The following is an 18998-nucleotide window of genomic DNA, read 5'->3' as shown; positions in this document are numbered from 1 at the left end:
AACGGAATAATCTGATCGCTGTTAAGTAATACGTTAAGGTTCAGTTAAAAAGATATCAAGATAATTTAATTCGAACTTCAAATGGTTGGTACAGAAAAGACTAAGATTGTTCTCATTGCAACATAAGTAGAGCTTAGTATATCCCGAGTTAACCCAAAACTTCATCTCTCTTGGTGCATAAGGGCCGTTAAGATTGTAAATCAACTTCTCATTCTGAATTCTTCTGAGACCATGGGATACAACATGTTAAACAGTGTAACCAGATACATGATGTAGCATCACCTTACGTCATGAATACATTGCTACAAGGTTAAAAAAGGTTCACATGATGTTTGTGGATACAGCTGCAAAGTTGGCTTACAGAAATAACTTACTGACTAGTTAAAACTGATAACATGGCTACATCTTTTAATCTTTTTTCAAAATACCTGAACCACCTTTATCCCAAGGTAAGTATCAATAATGTCAAACAGACTTATAAACATTTCCCTGAAAATGAAGAGACAAATTTCGAACCAGCCTCAACCTGCATTGGAATTTTTTTTAAATAAATGAATAAAAGTAAATAAATAAAATATGGCACTTAATAACACTCTAAGGGTGATACCTGTCCTGACAGACCAGATTCTCAAAGAGCAATCCAGACTTCCGCTGATAACCAACTGGTCTTCAGGTAGGACATCTTCTAATACTTCACCTGTCAAATTCGGATCAAACAAAAGATAGTTTGCTCAACATCAGTTTATTATTAAACAATGTATATTCTTAAAATATCTGGCTAAAAACATATTTCAATCCAAAGCAGGATACTAAAGCTTTCTAAAAACTATCATGTTTTAGTGGGTGAGTAAGTGAGTGCTTGGGGTTTAACTTCATAACAATTTTTCAGTCATATGACGATAAAGGATTCCTTTGAGTGCGTGTAATGTGCCTCCTTGTTGCAGGAGGGATTTCCATCGCTCTTTCATCTAGTGTTGCTTCACTGAGACGCCCTTACCAAAGGCAAATAAGCTGTCCTGCCCAAGCCATTATACTGATACGGGTCAACCAGCACTATCCCCTGAATGCTGAACACCAAGCGAGGAAGTTACAACTCCCTCTTTTAAGGTCAGGTGACTCAACCCAGAATTGACCCTGGATCTACCGCTCCCGAAGCAGACTATCACATTTTATTATTTTAATGAGACGTCATCAAATAACATGTGAAAGAAACTGACAATACAGCACAAATGGCTGGTGTGAATCAAGGAAGACATCTTGAGAGTTGTATCTATTCAAACATGTTGCTATCAGATTGTGCAGTCTAAGCCGTGACATAGCCTTTACCGATTCACTCCATGAAGTGACATATGATAACACAAAAAAGCTGCATAAGACATCATTTTGTGATCGTTTACACTGATTTAGTTAGTTATAGCAAAGGGGCCATTTCACACTGTTATGGGACAGGTCTGTATCATTTGTGGGCCACCAAAGAGGTAAAATTAGTTGAATTACAAGCTATGTAATATTGAATGACCGTGTCAAACAGTAGCATAGTGTCTTAGCCCAAAACACATTCATCTCCCCAGTAGACCCTAGGCCTACTAAGACACGCTGTTCAAATTATACAAATACATTTTTAATTGTTCATTTTACCATTTCTAAATAAAAAATATCAGCCACTGAAAAATTCATTAGGATTGATGGGAATGGGAAGAGAGCATCTCGCCAGACAATGCTTAAAATTAATTAAATCTTATGATATAATTCTCTGTCTCTAATTTTATGAGAATCGAACAACATAAAATTTTGCTCCTTTGTCTTTCTTACATACAAAAGATCATATTTTTCAGTTTTCTTTCATAAAATATAGTAAATTATTGAAACGCCGTGTTCAAGCCAAGGTGCTTCCCCTGACATCTGCAATAACTATGTCAGCACTACTCTCTTTGATGCCACCACCACAAAACTGAAGCATAAAATTTAGCGGCAGTCAAATGTCTAGATCAGCCTCAGTGGTGCTTGGATTTATTTCCATTTGTTTCAGAATTGAGCATGAATTTAGTTGTACAACAATCCTATTGTAATTTTGTAAATATTTGATCGCCAGGGGTCACATTCACCGGCACAACCACTCTTGAGGCCACCACCTGAACCAGGAATACCCCTGCCGTGCATCTGCAAGCTACTTAAACCATAAATGATAAAGCAGGCTTATTGTATCAACAATTTTACCAGTGGAAGAAATAACCTTCCAGTATGTACCTTGCACTATCTGTAACTCCTAAAGGTCTGGCTGTTACAAAGACTGAGCAGAAACAACCACACGCAAGACACTCAAAAAGAGAGAAAAGGGGAAAAATACAAAAATAACATTCAAGCTTATACATCCTCTAATGTAGGTTGTATACATATGATCAAGTATTCAAGGAAGGCAACTCACTTAATTCCTGTGAGTGTTGAGTGGACAACAGCTGGACACTGGTCACTGTATTTGTATGACCCCCAAGATTTCTCTTCTCCTGGCCACTCTTCACATCCCATACCTTCACCGTTGTATCTCGGCTAGATGTAGTAACATATGTAAGTAGATGCAAACCATAATGAAGTGACACTGCAGAATGTGTCATCTAATTTCCAAAATCTCCTTTCTATCTCGTCCTCAGAAAACGAGCATAGCATCTACATGTACAATTATTCCTCAACACAGAGTTCAAAATTTCTGATTCATCAAAAATTTACAGGTATTTTGAAATTTTTAAAATTTACAGGTATTTTGAAATTTTTAAAATTTACAGGTATTCTGAAATGTTTAAAATTTACATGTATTTTGAAAATTTTAAGTGTGGTAAAATTCCTGCAAATTTAACAGTAACAATCTGCTGAAATTCCCACCAAATTTTTATTAATATACTCAGTTGGTGTTTCAGGGGTCTTACAAGTTCAGGCAGATTTTCGCAAGACAAGGCAGGGGCTCCTGCAATTTAATGTAGGTTAAAGGCATGATTTTGCTTGACTGAGTTGCTTGATTGAATATACATGTATGTCTCCTGACTCCATGGCACCATCGACACCTACCGTTAAATCACGTCTTTTAGCAGGGGTAATTTGTGACAGCCCCCACCCTGTCTCACCTAAATCTGTGTGAACTCTTAAGGCCCACTAAATGCCAACTAAGCTTACTTTTTTACTTGATTCATGTTTTATGCTGTACTCCAAAATATTTCACTTACACGTCGGCGGCCAGCATTATGGTCGGAGGAAACTGGGCACATCCTTAGGGAAACACACGACCATCTGCTGACAGAGCTTCCCATATGCCGCCAGAAAGAATGCCAGCTTGAGCTGGACTTGAACTCACAGCAACCGCATTGGTGACAGGTTCATATTATAATCCTGGAACACTATTATAAACTACCTTGGCCAGGGAGTCACCCCGATCGGGCTTATGTATGTGATGAACATTATCTTAAGTTCATTATACCTATATTCAGGTTTGAAGAAAATCTGTACACATGCATGAACAAGTTATATTTGTGCAAAGCATCACTTAAATCATTTTTATTTTCAACAGTACATGGGAAGGTTTGTCAGCAACCTGCGGATGGTAGTGGGTTTCCCCAGGGCTATGCCCGGTTTCCTCCCACCATAATGCTGACTGCCATCACATAAATGAAATACTCTTGAGTACGGCATAAAACACCAATCAAATAAACAAAATAAATATTTTCAACAGCAATTACTTCCTTTGAAGTATGTGACAGCTACATATCAGAAGTACTGTAAACACAAATAAGCAAAGATGTTGAGATATTAATAACCCCTTCTCACATTCAAGCATTATCAAACAAGTGGCATTGACCTCAACTTTGATCCTGACCTTGATGATACAACAGTGTTTCCATCTGTATCCACTGATGTTACAAGGTCACTGTGACCTTCCAGCAAGTCCACCTGGAACTCAGCAAGACGCCAGCACTTCCTCTCAGCATCAAAGGGGGTGACAGGCCTTTCTAAAGAAAGATATTAAAATAATGTATGTTCTCTGTATCAATGATTAAGTGAAACCTACCAACAACAGATAAACCATCAACTATAAAAACCATTAGAACCATTCCAAGAGTTCAACATTTATCCAACACATCATTCCGCTGGTTTGAATTTGAATTTGAATTTTGAAAACGAAAATAATTTCATGCATTCTTTAATGCAAACTTCAAATAAATGGTTTACTTGTGACGTGTCAATCGAGGGGAGACAACTAAGTACTGTACCGCAAATGTCGAAAGCAGAAAAGTTACTTCCCTTGACACTTTCCTATGAAGTGTGATGGGAAAAGGAAAAGAAAAAATAAATACCCAATAACTCACTTTTTGTGTCTGTCTTTGCCTTCTTGCTTTCGGGTAAAATGTTGGGTTCCTCTCGTTTTGCCTCAACAGTTTCACTAAAATAAAGTAACTTTATTTCAAACCAAAGACAAATACAATGCAATGCTTCAACTGCAAGTTTTCTTTATTTCACACAATACATTTATGTTTTAACAAGTGCTCAAATGTAATCTTTACACAATATACAAATCAGTTCTTCATTTGCTATTTCCTTGCAATTTTACATGAACAAGGAAGCTGTTCAAATGAAAAATCAAAAACACAACAACTTTCTTCGCTATGTAAATTTATGCAGGGCTACAGAAACCCACTGCTACTGTGAACTAGGCCGTACCTGCTTAAAACTTTGCGCTTTGCTGCAGATGTTGTGGGACTAGCTTTCACTATTTCATCACTGCTGGGCATCTGGACTTCCTCTTCATTAGTCTGTCCAGTAAAACTTGTGTCGCCATAATCTCTCACTGGGCTGAGATTGGCAGGTGTATATGTAAAACTGGAGTGTGGCTCGGATTCTAATGTTGTATCCCCTTGATAATCTGGGGCTTCTTCAGCTCGTTCTGCCAGAAATCCCAGCAACCTCTCACGTATGTCAGTCTTCTTAGCCACCTGCAATGAAATATATTTCATGTTTAGAGCATTCATCTCAGAAATACGAATGCTCCACATGTACTTTACATGTACCCTAATTCTTCTAAAATTTGGGAAAGATATTTGTAGCATTGAAAATACAATATTAAATTTCTTTACCAGCCATTTGAAAAAGTAAAGACATGATTATGTTGTTCATTGGCTGGTCTAACCATGTGAGAAGAAAGAAACTGAATATTCCTGCTAAAGTGACATAAATATTGGCTAAAATGACACAGGCCTAGTATCCCAAATTTTAGAAGAAATAGGGTAGGTGACAATGGGCAAGATATTGAAATGTATCTTTTGAATTCCACTACCACTGCAACTTATCATTTGAAGAATTCTGAAATTTTAGGAACAAAGCATTTGTCCGTTAGTTTTACAATCATCTATACTTCCTGGTGTCCTGTGAGCCTCACTCCACCAACAGTTTGTCTGAAATATCCACAATGTGGACAGAATCCGTCAAAATGTCAGCAAGTAGTTCAGGGATTTATCATGTCACAGCCGCGTTGTTTTCTGACTGTTCCATCCCATAATAACACTTATATCATCTTTTCTGAACGAGTGACCGAGAGTTCATCAAACCCATTATACAGATTGATAACCTCTGATGGGGCCCATGAACTTTGATCTCACATTACCAAACACGCCCTGATACACCAGTCAACAGGAATAAAAATCATTAATGTAATGAATCCTTTAAAACAGATAGCAATACAGCTAGCCACAAAAGGCTAGAATTTCTGCCTTACTAGCCAGGCAGGTACTGGGATGACGTTTCCGGTAAAGATGATCGCAGAAGGACTGAAATCAGACCTCTGCGCCAGAGGTTACAGTCCATATAACAGGTGTGATGACCTCAGGTGAGGGAGAGGAAAATTCTTGAGTTTCTTAAAACTTTCTCCAAAATTTTCCAGATTCATGAATGTAACATTTTTATTTGTCTCTACCAGTATTTTAACTTTTCAAGTGCTTTAAGATCGTATAAACTCCGCTGCAGAAAGGGTGTTGGGCTACATATATCTGTGTAAGGCTGTGGCTGTGATAAGTCCTCTACAATAAGTCAAAGTATAATGAATTAGACACTGCAAGCTAACGATACAATGTCTAACAGAGGTTCCTTCCAAAAATGCTGAGTGTTTTGATAAGTAATTGGAACATCCATAGTAATCTCTGGACATGGGGATCCCACTTTTTTGGGGCCACAATCGGCTCCAGTTACGACCATATTGAGAATTTCTAGTCCACAACCTAGCAAAAACTTTAGCTGGCATGTTCGCCATCTCTAACTTTTGCAGAATGATTTTCCGTCTGTGGTGCACAGCAGGTGATTTTATCCATGAAGAACAGCTGTCAGCTTAGTGAAAAGTCTCCATTGTGGAGATTTCTTAGCAAAGCATTGAGAAGGGAAACATGTCTGTCAGTTCAATGTTTACTGTCTTTTCGGTCTTAAGCCGATTTAAGCAAAACTGGAGGCAACTGTGGTCCAATATAAGTGCGATCCCCTCAGCTGGAGGGGAATGACAAAATGTCACACAGGGAACACCACGGAGGTTCCACATGTGGACAGAAAATACCCAGCAATCGTGATGGGACCTCCGCTACACGTTTCGTCAGCATAGGCTATTTTACCGCTATAATTACGCATACTATCAGAGCCCTTCAGTGTAGACTACATATATATGTCCACAACACAGAAACAGCATGGACATCAATCAATGAAATACTTTCAAGGTATACAGAAATACACGATGTGTCACAATGAGTTTACACGTATTCCGATCTTCTTGTTGTTGTTGTAGTAGTTCAGGTGTGGAAACAAAACCATTACTTTTTCATTTCTCGATGCATGTCAATTTAAAAAGATAACCACAAACTTTTGCTTCTTCCTCTTCCGACAAGTTTCTGTTGGAGCGTTCTAAATTTTCGATCTGGCGCAATTTTTTCCGTAATTTTCGAATTTCCAATGCAACTTCGTCAGTGGCGGCAGCCATCTTCCAAATACCCGGATGGTGTTGTTTGGCGAGAGTCAAGTTGTCACAGCGTGCTGTTGTGGCGCGTGAAGAGGTAAACATGGACAACACGAAAGAGCGAGCGTTGGATGAAATTGATGATCTAATCGAAGGTCATTGGGCGCGAAGAATTGAAGGCGACATACCATTAGATGACTACAATGAAGTTCTTCCTGGCGTAATTATCGGTGATAGGTATCTGATTTATTTTTTTGAAAAACATATATAAAACATTTGGTCTCTATAATCGGGTCTAAGGATGGCTTAGGCCTATAGTAAATATGCCTAGGTAGGCCTACATGGTAGGTCAACAAAATATTTAACTGCCTTATGTCAGAAATTGTTGAAAATAGACTTCAACGTTTAGTTTTACTGAACTAGGCAGAGCTCGATCTGCTTGAAACATGATATCGACCATTGTTAATTCATTCTCTTGGCCTCACATATGAAAATATAGTTCGAGATGCTGAATGTGTCTGTAATTTTCAAACAAAGCTAACCAGGTACCTGGTCTGTTTCAGGACCATATCAACTGACAGAGATGCCCTCAAGCAGCTAGGGGTAACACACGTCCTGAATGCTGCCATGGGCACTGGACTCGACCAGATAAATACAAATGACGTTTTCTTTGAGGAGTGTGGCATCAAGTTTCACGGCATAGACGCATTTGATAAGCCAGACTTCAAACTTACACCACACTTTTCAGAGGCTGCTGACTTCATTGAATCTGCTTTGAAAGATGGAGGCAAGTAGTTGGCCTACTCGACATGCCAATATAGATCAGGATATTAAAGGTTTACAGTACCAATAACCTCTGTGATTTATGCTGTGGTAATTGTCACGTGGCATCTGTGCTCGCTGCTCAGACTGTAATTAATTATTTATCGGTAATTTAATTCTATTTTCTGGTACACAAAAGGGTTTTAATTCTGAAATATCATTTGTATTTCTTTTATTATCATTATTATTCATTATATTAAGAAAGACTAAACAGTGAGTGGCTTTTATTCACTTTGACTTCTGTTTGTCTTTTCAGGGCAAGTGTTTGTGCATTGCATGCTGGGAATGAGCCGTTCCACGAGTCTGGTTTTGGCTTATCTCATGTTGAAGCAATCAATGAGACTTGTTGCAGCTATTAAACTGTTACAAGAAAACAGACCAATGGACATTAACAAAGGCTTCTTAGGGGAGCTGTATGATTTGGACCAGAGATTGAAAGGAAAGTCGATGACACAAGTGTAAACCGCACATGTAATATATCACACTTGTATATATTATTTATTGGAATTGTTGTGGTTTCATGGAGTTGAAAACCATACAGTAAATGACCTTAAATTTCACTCAAAATTAAGACATTTTTAAAGGCAAATAAATATCTTACTGTAATATTTTTGTTACTGAAAATTACATTTCTCCTGTAGGATATCATCTTAGCTGTCAAGCAAACCTCAAAACACCTATGATCAGTAGAATTCTACCAATAATGAGGCAAAATGTGCAGCTTGGTCATGGGTAAAATTGTAGGTAGGCTTGGCCTACAGGGTTGCATGTTTGAGTTGAACTCCAGCAACCAAAGTGAATCTCAGAAATACTGTTGCTGTGAGCTCAAGTGCAGCTCTTGCTGGCTTCCTCTCCGCCCATGTGTGGGAAGGTCTGGCAGCAACCTGTGGATGGTCATGGGGTTCAGAGCCCAGTTTCCTTCCACCATAATGCTAGCTGCTGTTGTAAAATATTCTTAATTCTTGAAACACCAATCCAATAAATCAATCAATCATATGGGCACCCCCATTTGATCATCATTTGGGCATACCCTTTTGATTGTGTTCGGCAAACTCATATAATCATTTAGGTGTGATCATCAGTTGAACAAACCTGTGTGATCATCATTTGTTTACACCTGCTTGAAACTTCATTTGCCATACCTGTTAGAACCCAGCTGTGCACTCATGATTTGAGCCACACCTGTTCACCATCATTAATTTACCACACATGTTCATAGCATTTACATACCATGGATTCTCATCGCACGTGTGATCATTATTTGAGCACAGCTGTTCACCATCATTTGGACAAAAGTTTGATCAGGATTTGATGACACTTGTGTGATCAAGATTTGAGCACACCTGTTTGATCATCTCTCGTCACAAATATTTGATCATTTCTTGTCACACCTGTTTTTTCAACTCTCATTACATGTTTGATCATTTTTCATCACACCTGTTTGATCGTTTCTCATCGCACCTGTTTGATCGTTTCTCATCACACCTGTTTGCTCATTTCTCGTCAGGTTTAATCATTTCTTGTCACATCTGCCTGATCAGTAAACACCACAATTTCGACACACCTTTTTGATCCTTGTTAGGGGACAATGCACCTTCATCTACATGTAAAACTAGTGAAATATGATGTCAGGCAAATACTAAAAATTATTTGTTGTAATCTGATCAAGGTATACATGTATGATTAAAATTGACAATAAGAATATTTCACTCATCTAACAGATGGCTGAAACAGTGGAAATCATCGTTGTTCGCCAGGCATATGTACATTGTACATGTAGACCTACTGGACAAATCTTCTGATGTAGGCTCACGCTCAAACCTGCTTTGTTCAAGATCATCTTCGCGGATTTTCAGTAGATATTGATGGAGTTATCGGGGCGCATCAGACTACTCCAGTAATGAAAAGAAACATTTCACTGGTGACGTACAAGCCAGGGTCAGCAGAACCATTTCTCAACTACAACTGTCAAACAAAATCAGGTCAGGGGAAGTCTACATAAAACAAGGGTTATGAGAAACCCGACAGCTTGACAATTTTTCATCACATGACAACAAGGAGTCCTTAGAGTGTGTGATGCACTGTACCTCTGTTTATGCACGGTGGATTTCCACCGCTCTTTTATCGGGTGCTGCCCACTGAGACAACAAGCCAAAACAAAAACATCAACTAAAATGTCCAACAAGTTTAATAAACATATTGTGAAAACTTTGACTACAGCTGACCCCAAGACAAAAAAGCTTACTTTGTAACAGCGAACTAAAAAAGCAAATATCCCTTACTATTCAAAATGAGTGAACCCTCAAATCCTGTTCACTATTCCCACCAAGTTTCATAAAGATAATGTGAAAACTGTTTGACTATCCATGTCAAAATCATGTTCACCATTCCCATCAAGTTTCATAAAGGTGATGTCAAAACTGTGAGACTAGCAGACCTGAACATAAAACCTTATTCAACTGACCCATACAAAAAACACCAATGCCACTTTTCCCCCCCCACACTCACAATACCTAAAAATGGCTGCGCTCTAATAAATTAAAAAAGCTTTTCAGTGGTTCCATGGACAGGTGAAGTGTTTATTCAACAAATGTTACATATGCTGTGAGAATAAATGCTTTCTACAAGGGCGGGTGATGCCATGCTACCGTGAAGACATGACTGACAATTGTACATCCTGACAGATTCTACTTCATTACAAGGCCAACAAAAAAGCATTCCGTTAAATAATGGTTTACAAATTCAGGTGGTAACATAGTTCACTAGTAATTAAATGATATGGCCTTTGTATACCTTAAAAAAACTTGAGAAGATAATATTTACAAGTATACAGAATGTACCAAAGAGAAAGTAAGTTAATCTGAATAGCAGTAGACACTGAAGAACTGTACATGAAAGCTCGCCTAGGAAATCACAATATTTTGCCTTCTGAGCTAAGCATCGAAAGAATTTAATTTTCACTTTGTAAACAGATTACTCTGGGTACATCCTAAAGTGGGGACAATGCCTTTTAAACAGGGCAAGGCCAAATACATATATTTTCATCTGCAAGTGGTATGACGGGGGTTGGTTAGATCTTGAGGTAAAAATATGAATTAAACCACACATGACTTTCATGCAAACCAAACAAGTTTCTAATTACTACATTACATTAAATAATTATACACAGGGTATACGGGCTAAAGAGGTGTGTTTATAAACAAACCATGGCAGACATTAAGATAAATTACATCACAAACCTTTATGGTCAAACAGGTTCTTATCCCATTTTACTACCACCAAACAGATACAAAGACAGAAAATAGCCTAATAAATTCTTCACAAGAGTACATTTTCAGGGAACTTCATATACAGAGTAGGAGATGTAATTAAGGATCTGTATCCCTAACTAGAGGATACAGGTAAACAGGTAAATTTAATTTTGTGGTATCAACACCAACCCTCATCAACACCCACAAATGCATGGGTGGCTGAAAAATAACCTTAAAAAAAACAAACAAATACATATATACTCATTTACTATTTACACTTAAAAGCTCATTCATACATAGGTTTATGTATCAACAAACCCCAAGCCTAACACTCAAAGAGTGGCTTCCACAACATGTACACAGTTCCACTGTTCAAAATCTCCACTTCACTTTCTATGCCCCATATACACTTTCATCACTGTAGGCTATGTAAAGAAAGAAATCCTCCTCATGATGCTCCTGCAATGAAACAAAACATTCCGCATTACTTTGAATTCCACCCATGATATTTTTGTAATAACATATATCCAGTGTCAAACTTGATTACAAATATCACAGCAGAATAAGTGTTATAAAGTAACAAGATTCATCACCTGTACAAGTCACATACACATAATAGACAATTTATGATCAGTTTGACAGCTGTCTGACACCTCTGGAGAATCCCATGATCACATAGTCGATCAGACAAGCCAAATTAACAACTGCTGGAAAAATTTAAACATCTGGAATAACTCTCTCATTGTATTCAGAATAAACCAGAGTAGGTTTATTGGAAGCAATAATTATAATTCCAAATGGTGAGAAAATGGTTCTCATCCTCAATAATTTATACAAGAATCTGGTTTTCAAGGTAGTGCCTCCATATGACAGGCAAAGCTACTATATTCATGCTGAGGACAACAGGCCACCTCCACTGACTGAGCCGTCAACCATATGCTTAGCAGATGGAAGATCTGGATTCACCCTAAATTTTGCCATGAGCAAGATCTTCTAATGCAAGATATTGGCATGGCAATCAGCATAATGAGATAGGTTCAGTCGTGATGATGTGACTGGGCTTAGAAAAGTCTTTGGCATGGCATTATAGTGAGGCTGCACTACAAATGTCTTAAAGGCACCAGGCTTTTGAGTGAACAGTCATGACAACAGCCAGCATAAAATGCTCACAAGAATGTATATAATATATGGCGTCCTATTTCTAATTAAGCTACCCACCTGATACAGGGCACCCATTGTGGCGCTGGTTGGGGGAATAACATTGTTCACAAAGAAAAACAGCGCATCTTCTGGCCTCAGATGAATCCTCTTGCGGATAAGGAAATAGAATTGTCCAACGGTCAGATCTGATGGTACTAGGTATTTCTTCTTGTCGAGATCTCCAACTCTAGCCTTGGGCGCTTTCTCCACAATAACCTGTAATAAAAATAAAAAATCAAATGTGTAAATACATAATTGTATACCAGCCTCAAAAATACCATGCAACCTTGCAAATGCAAAATTTCTAGATAGCTAAAATAACAGTTAAGGACTCAAAATACAAGATGAGGTACAATGCATACCTTTTATGTACTATGCATCTAATAGAAAGCTTCACAAATTAACATCTCATGATCAAATTCTATTTACTTCATAGGTTTTCACTGGCATGTTCAAGGCTATTTCATACAAACAGTAAAGATTAGGATGCAATGTAAGGTGACAAGGATTATAAGGGAAATTAACAAATCATCCACCATACCGCTTCAGCTAAATAAGACTTTTGTTTTAAAAGGCTTCAAAGCAAAAATATTATATCATAAACCATAATTTTTTTGGACAACTTACTTAAACAAGAAGACAGAAAACAGACATACAAAGATAACAGCAATGACAATACCCTCCAAAGGAAAAAAGCAGTGTCTGAACAACTATCTACACGATGTGCATAATGAAAAATTAATTTTTTGCTGTATCTTAAAAAAAATACATGTACATCCAGTTATAAATTTAGGGTTAACACAAGTATGTACCTAGTCACTTACACAATAGTACAGTAATAATATTAATCAGTATTATAAAACACAGTAGACCAGGCCGTGTAATCAATTCAGACTTTGTACATACATTTACGTCTAATGTTTGCAGTCTACATGTAAACATCTTTTCAAAATATCATTGTTGGAAATGGACAATGCTTCCAAGCTTCAACTCAGTCCTCAATTAACTCTTTCATGTCCAAATTACTTAACAAAATGTATTAGCAGGTCCTGTTAATTATAAATGTACGTCAAAAATAAAAATGATTACAGAAGCTGTAGTAAATTCTTGATGTAATGTCCCCTCTGTCTATTTTATTAAGAATGGCTTCTCAACAGACTCAACTTAAACTAAAAGGAGACCTTCAGAGGGCTTGTAGCTATAGCATGATATGCGCGAGTTACAACTGGGCCAAGAGAGTCAAATTACGTAAAATACCTTTATTTGGAAATCTTTTACCCCCTTGTATGCATGCAGTTGCCTCATGTACGTGAAGTGCCCAGATGTGCTCAGTCTCGAATGTCATGTCGTTATAAAGCATATAGATTTATCCCGTTTAAAGCACCAGTTAGATAAACCATTGTGCCAAAAACTGGGTGTGAGAGATTGAATTCTGCAAATATTTATTAAGATGATTGAACAAAATGACAGGTTTAGTTAAGAGGATCCATCCATCTATGCCTCAGCTCAGTGCAAAGAAGATTTCATTGAATGTCAGATTTCAATTAATGTCAAATCGGTCAAGATGACATTTCAACCATAATTTCATGATCTAAGGATCTTTTATATTTAGCGATGACTTCTGCACCAGATTGCTCGTTGAATATGCGATTCACAACAAGTAAATCTTATTCATAAACAGCCAGCCCGCTGCTACCACTGGAACGGACCTTTGTTGGATAATTATTCCAAGTCATATTTCAAATAAGATTTGTTTTGAGCTACTCGCCGTGTCGCCATGTCTGACTGACCTCTTGATGCATCAATCTTGTTATGAAAATGACATCACCTGAAATTAGGCCGGCTTCTGTGGTTAGCGGAATGACACAGAAGCCTCTCAGCAATGTGGGTCGCTGCGAGTTTTACTGCAACTCGTGGCTTGCTTCCTCTCCGTACACAGGAACGTATGCCAGCAACTTGCAGATGGTTGTAGATTTCATCCAGTCCCTGCCCGGTTTCCTCCCACCATAATGACAGCCATGTCCGATAAGTGAAATATTCTTGAGTATGTTGTAAAACATCAATCAAATAAATAAAATCATCTAAAATTACCCTAGAGTGAAGTAAAAGTATGAAGTACCAGCTAGATGCTTTCAAAATGAGTACAAATTGATGCTTTGACAGTGATAGGTGAATGGAAGTTAATTTGTGTATGTGACAACATGGTGGCATATTCCTCTGATGTTAGGTTTGGCAAAATTTTGTTCAGGCACTTTGGCTCCTAACCAACGTCAGAATGCGCTCTATTTAAAAACCTGATGCAGTTACCTGCCCTTGTAAAATATGTTGAGGCTATCAATGCAGCAGTTCGCTTTGAGCATTACCAATGAATTTCGGACCCATGCGCCCTCTGAAATGACAGATGGCCATTGTGCTTATGATAAATAAAAAGCGGAAAAGATAACGAACGTAAGTGTCTGCAAAATTAAGGCCATGGAGATGTATTTGGTGAGATGTTACAATGTGGATTTCATCAAATAGAGGCCAGAAGTGTTTTTTCGAGCTGTAATGTTCTTCAACACAGGACTGAAGTGCGGGATCTCTGATTAGAGGTTGAGCAGCCATGATAACGATGAATCCCAATATTTCTCAACCGACTACTGAATGTGCTCGCATTAGATTTCGATGTCCATAGTAGCTGTCAAACTGTCCACTTCATGCTGGAAAGGTTAGATTTACTAAATACTCCGAAACAAAATACATTACACACGCATGGGAACACAGCATTACAAATACGATAAGGCTAGTTCAGTGTTTTTTCGTTGGGTTTCAATTTATAGGAGAAAGGGACGTTGTTAATGTTGGATGAAAGAACGAACAATGGGGAATGTAATATGCAACCACAACAGCTACCTTTTGACAACTTAATGTTTGCTGTAAGTATATGGTGCTTTTCAACCAGAAAAAAGTCACACTCAAGTGATAAATTTGTTACAGTGGTCCCCTATTTCGTCAGACAGTTTTCGTTAGAAGTTGAGAAACGTCAAAAGTCGATTCTATAAATACGCATCACCTCACTGTGATACTTACTGGAACCCTGTCTGGATACTTCTTTCTGATTTTCTCGCCTTCTGCTCTCCTTTTCTCGAAAGGGTGTTCTTCTTTGTATTGCCACCTCATTCTGGTAGATATTTGCTCGAGAAATAACAACGAATACAGTTGTATGTCTGAATTTCAACCCTGTTCCGTCAGTAAATATGGCAGCTGTTTTGTTTTGGAAAACCAACTTCCTGGTATATTACTGCGCCAAAACAAAATAGTTCGGTAAAGAAACGGACACTCGGCCCTTGTACAATGTCTAATAAAACTCTAATGATATGGAATCTGTTATGGTGTCTTGCAGTTGGTCTTAATCTGTTATTAACGATATTTTATGTATTTTAATTAGTTAAACAGTGTAGGAATACAAAGTCACGAGTTATACATTACATCGCCACACATACATTGCAACGTCACGTGTCTGTGTGTAGTGTTAGTGTTAGCCACGTGATTCGATTTTGTTGCGTAATATTGCATTCATATCAAATCTTTGTTTCCTTCGCTCAGTCAAATCTGTCCTTGACTCACCACCTGTTGTCTTTTGTATGGGTAGAGGTGAGAAGGCCATACTGTTGAGTAACCCAAAGTGAGGCAAAGCCTATTGCGAAAACTTACACAATGTTATAACGAATTAAATACTTAAATTAAGTATTTATACAATGTATATTGTTTCGGGCTGAATGAACAGACCTATGCATATCGCAACCTGACTCATACTAACATGTATGATAGCGTATTATAATCTCGCATAACGAAAGTAAAACTGTAAACTTCTTGAGAACTTATACTGACAGGGAAGGACAAGGAAGTGTGTGTGTGTGTGGTGGGGGGGGGGGGGGGGGATTGCAGTTTAATTCAACAGTTTATTCCTATATAGCAGTGAGTTAAATTAGGGCTGAACCCTGCAGTAGACCTACATATAGGCTATATGTATATACATTTCCTTAATCAAGTTTATTGTTAGGCTTTCATATATATATATATATATATATATATATATATATATATATATATATATATATATATATATATATATATATATATATAAGGAAGGTAAAACCGTTGAGTAAATTTAATTTACCATTACTCATGCACTCACTTAAGTTATGAAAATCATGAAAATTCGAAATACCTAAAATTTTACAAAACTCGTTGCAAACCATGCACCACTGTCGTGTTTTATTTCTTTGTTTCCATGCAATGAATAAGGGATTGACTCACTGAGTGCGGGGGATTACCTAACTCCTGTGATTTACATGTACATGCCTCTGCTAAATGTTTATCTGGCTCCTGTAGTGCTAATAGTAGTACATAGTAGTACATTAAAACACTGAAACAAAACTGGTAGGGGCCTGTAGTCATCAGCTACCATGACGAACCCCTTCGCCAAAAAGAGTGTCTTTATGGACTATCCTCTGATAGGCTCTTACACGGAAGACCGTACATGCACGATTCCTGTAGATCCGTGATATAAATGGCCGTATTTATTTATTTATTTATTTGATTGGTGTTTTACGCTGTACTCAAGAATATTTCACTTATACCGGGAAGAGCCAGGGGGAAAACCACGACCATCCGCAGGTTGCTGATATCCACGAACGTAGATGGCCATATGGTCAGTGTTCTATATACAAATATTTATACACAACGTCTTATTATATATGTGGTACACTAATGTATGTCGTTCAAAAGGACTCTTCCCAAAAAATTATATGGGTAAAAATCCCATTTAATATTTTTAAAATATATTTAATTGTTTGAATCATGAAATGGGTTTCTTGTTTAAGAAGACGTATTGAATTACTAGCTGTAAATTGCTCTCTCGTTCTTATTTTAAATCATTGTAAAGTTGTCAATAGAAGCTACTTTTGCATGAATTGCAGTTTGATTATTGTCTTTTAAAATCAAATAAGACCGGCTCCACAGAAATTTCTGTATATAGCCAAGAATATATGTCTACATGATGGTGTAGCATATGTACCTGCGCGTCAATATATAGTACGACATAATTTTAATTTCTCAGTTCGTTAGCGCGCTATAGCGCAGCGTAATGACCCAGGAGCCTCTCACCAATGCGGTCACCGTAAGTTCAAGTGCAGCTCATGCTAACTTCCTCTCCAGCCGCACGTGGGAAGGTCTGGCAACAACCTGCGGATGGTCGTGGGTTTCCACCGGGCTCTGCCCGGTTTCCTCGTTTAAGTGAAATATTCTTGAGTACGGCGTAAAACACCAATCAAATAAATAAATAACTAAATAATAAATAAATAATTTAATTTACATCATCACACATCTCCTATTCCAGTATGTACATGCCACACTCCTTATATAGCGAAAATGCTGGGGGCAAGAAAGGCGTTAAATTTTCAACGGATATATTTTTATTTGACCCCACCCCCCCAAAGGAATGAACCATATTTGAGGACTCGAACCATATTACTGTGATGAAAACATCTAATTCTCATCAGCCTTTAGAGGAGCCTCCGTAATGACCCATGAGCTCTCGCCCATGCAGTCGTTGTGAATTCAAGTCCAGCTCATGTTGGCTTCCTCTAAGGCCGTTCGTGGGAAGGTCTTCAGCAGCCTGCGGATGGTCATGTGTTTACCTCGGGCTCTGCCTGGTTTCTTCCCACCATAATGATGAACGCCATCGTAAAATTGAAATATTCTTGAGTACGGCATAAAACACCAATCAAATAAATAAATAAAATCAGTGTTTCGAGGTGAATGCATCAAGACGTTACGAGTTTGCCGATCATTCTAATTTTGAAAGCGCATTGAAACGGAAAGCGAAATCTCTGGTTGTGTCTATCATTCATGCGTCAGCTTGAAGGTCAGCTCAAGTTTTCGAAGTAAAATGTACAGAATACACGCTCCACACGTGTGTCAACTGAAATACATATTTTTATTATCGACAATGTATAGGCCCGATACAAGCATGGTACGATTTGAATGCTGTTTTCACTCCTTCACCTAAAAATTTCTTGCTTCTTTGCAACATCATTGCGAACCAACGACTGTTTCTCTTTGCAGGATTCCGTCCTGATTTCGTGCACTATTGACATCCTGTTCACACGGACAAAGTTAAGCTGGTTAAATCCGAAAATAGCTTTGAGCCAGTTTAACGTCGCTCGTGTAACCCCAAAGCGGGGCATTTAATCCGGTTTATTTGCCCCTGTTGTCGACGTGGCTTTAAGCCTGTTTCAGGTCTTGAGCCGGTTTGTGTGTGTGGTGTGAACGGTAACTGGATTATATGCCTCGGATACATGGAGGTCATTGTGACGTCGTAACTAGTAGAACATCTTGCCGTCTATATCAAGACGGTCCATTACTGGTTCCCTACCCCCGACGTCAGATGGCGCTATTAAAGGTACACAGAGTCCAAAGCTGTGAACTCATTTGTTCTTTCTTTTATTACGTCATAATTATCTGAGAAGGCGTGCTCATGAAACATATATACACACGCACTACAACGTCACAGAAGAAAACGACGCGCTCTACTGTCATTTGGACGCTCTGTGTAGCTCGCACTCGAGTCTCCCATTCCATTAATAAACACTGATGGACCATTATGAATTTGAAAATTTTACAAAAGTAGATTTTTCTATATGTTATGATGGAGGTGGGACACTTCTTGATTAGAATTCATTGGCAAACAAATTATAGTAGCGAAGGTT

General features: G+C 38.0%; 2 protein-coding genes across 2 annotated transcripts in view; both read right to left on the bottom strand.

Moving 5' to 3' along the window:
• LOC135475780 (WD repeat-containing protein wdr-5.1-like) overlaps positions 1–7009 on the bottom strand; it is a 34916-nt gene extending 27907 nt beyond the window's left edge. Inside the window, exons 1-6 of the mRNA XM_064755720.1 lie at positions 6881–7009; positions 4705–4976; positions 4353–4426; positions 3863–3995; positions 2426–2547; positions 608–697 (exon numbers count right to left, since the gene is read on the bottom strand). Coding sequence (XP_064611790.1) covers positions 608–697; positions 2426–2547; positions 3863–3995; positions 4353–4426; positions 4705–4976; positions 6881–6997 — 808 coding nt within the window. The 5' untranslated portion in view covers positions 6998–7009. The remainder of the gene's footprint in view (positions 1–607; positions 698–2425; positions 2548–3862; positions 3996–4352; positions 4427–4704; positions 4977–6880) is intronic.
• Positions 7010–10343: 3334 nt separating this feature from the next.
• Positions 10344–15505, bottom strand: LOC135474804 (gamma-aminobutyric acid receptor-associated protein). Its single transcript, XM_064754403.1, has 3 exons — positions 15316–15505; positions 12265–12462; positions 10344–11505 (listed from the first exon to the last, which is right to left on the bottom strand). Exons 1-3 carry the CDS (start codon positions 15403–15405, stop codon positions 11440–11442), a joined length of 354 nt encoding a protein of 117 aa, XP_064610473.1. The 5' UTR covers positions 15406–15505; the 3' UTR covers positions 10344–11439.
• Positions 15506–18998: the final 3493 nt, after the last annotated feature.

This window comes from Liolophura sinensis, chromosome 9 (assembly GCF_032854445.1).
Source record: "Liolophura sinensis isolate JHLJ2023 chromosome 9, CUHK_Ljap_v2, whole genome shotgun sequence".
NCBI lineage: Eukaryota > Metazoa > Mollusca > Polyplacophora > Chitonida > Chitonidae > Liolophura > Liolophura sinensis.
Note: the sequence above shows the minus strand (reverse complement) of the source record. Positions and strands in the feature narration are given on the sequence as shown.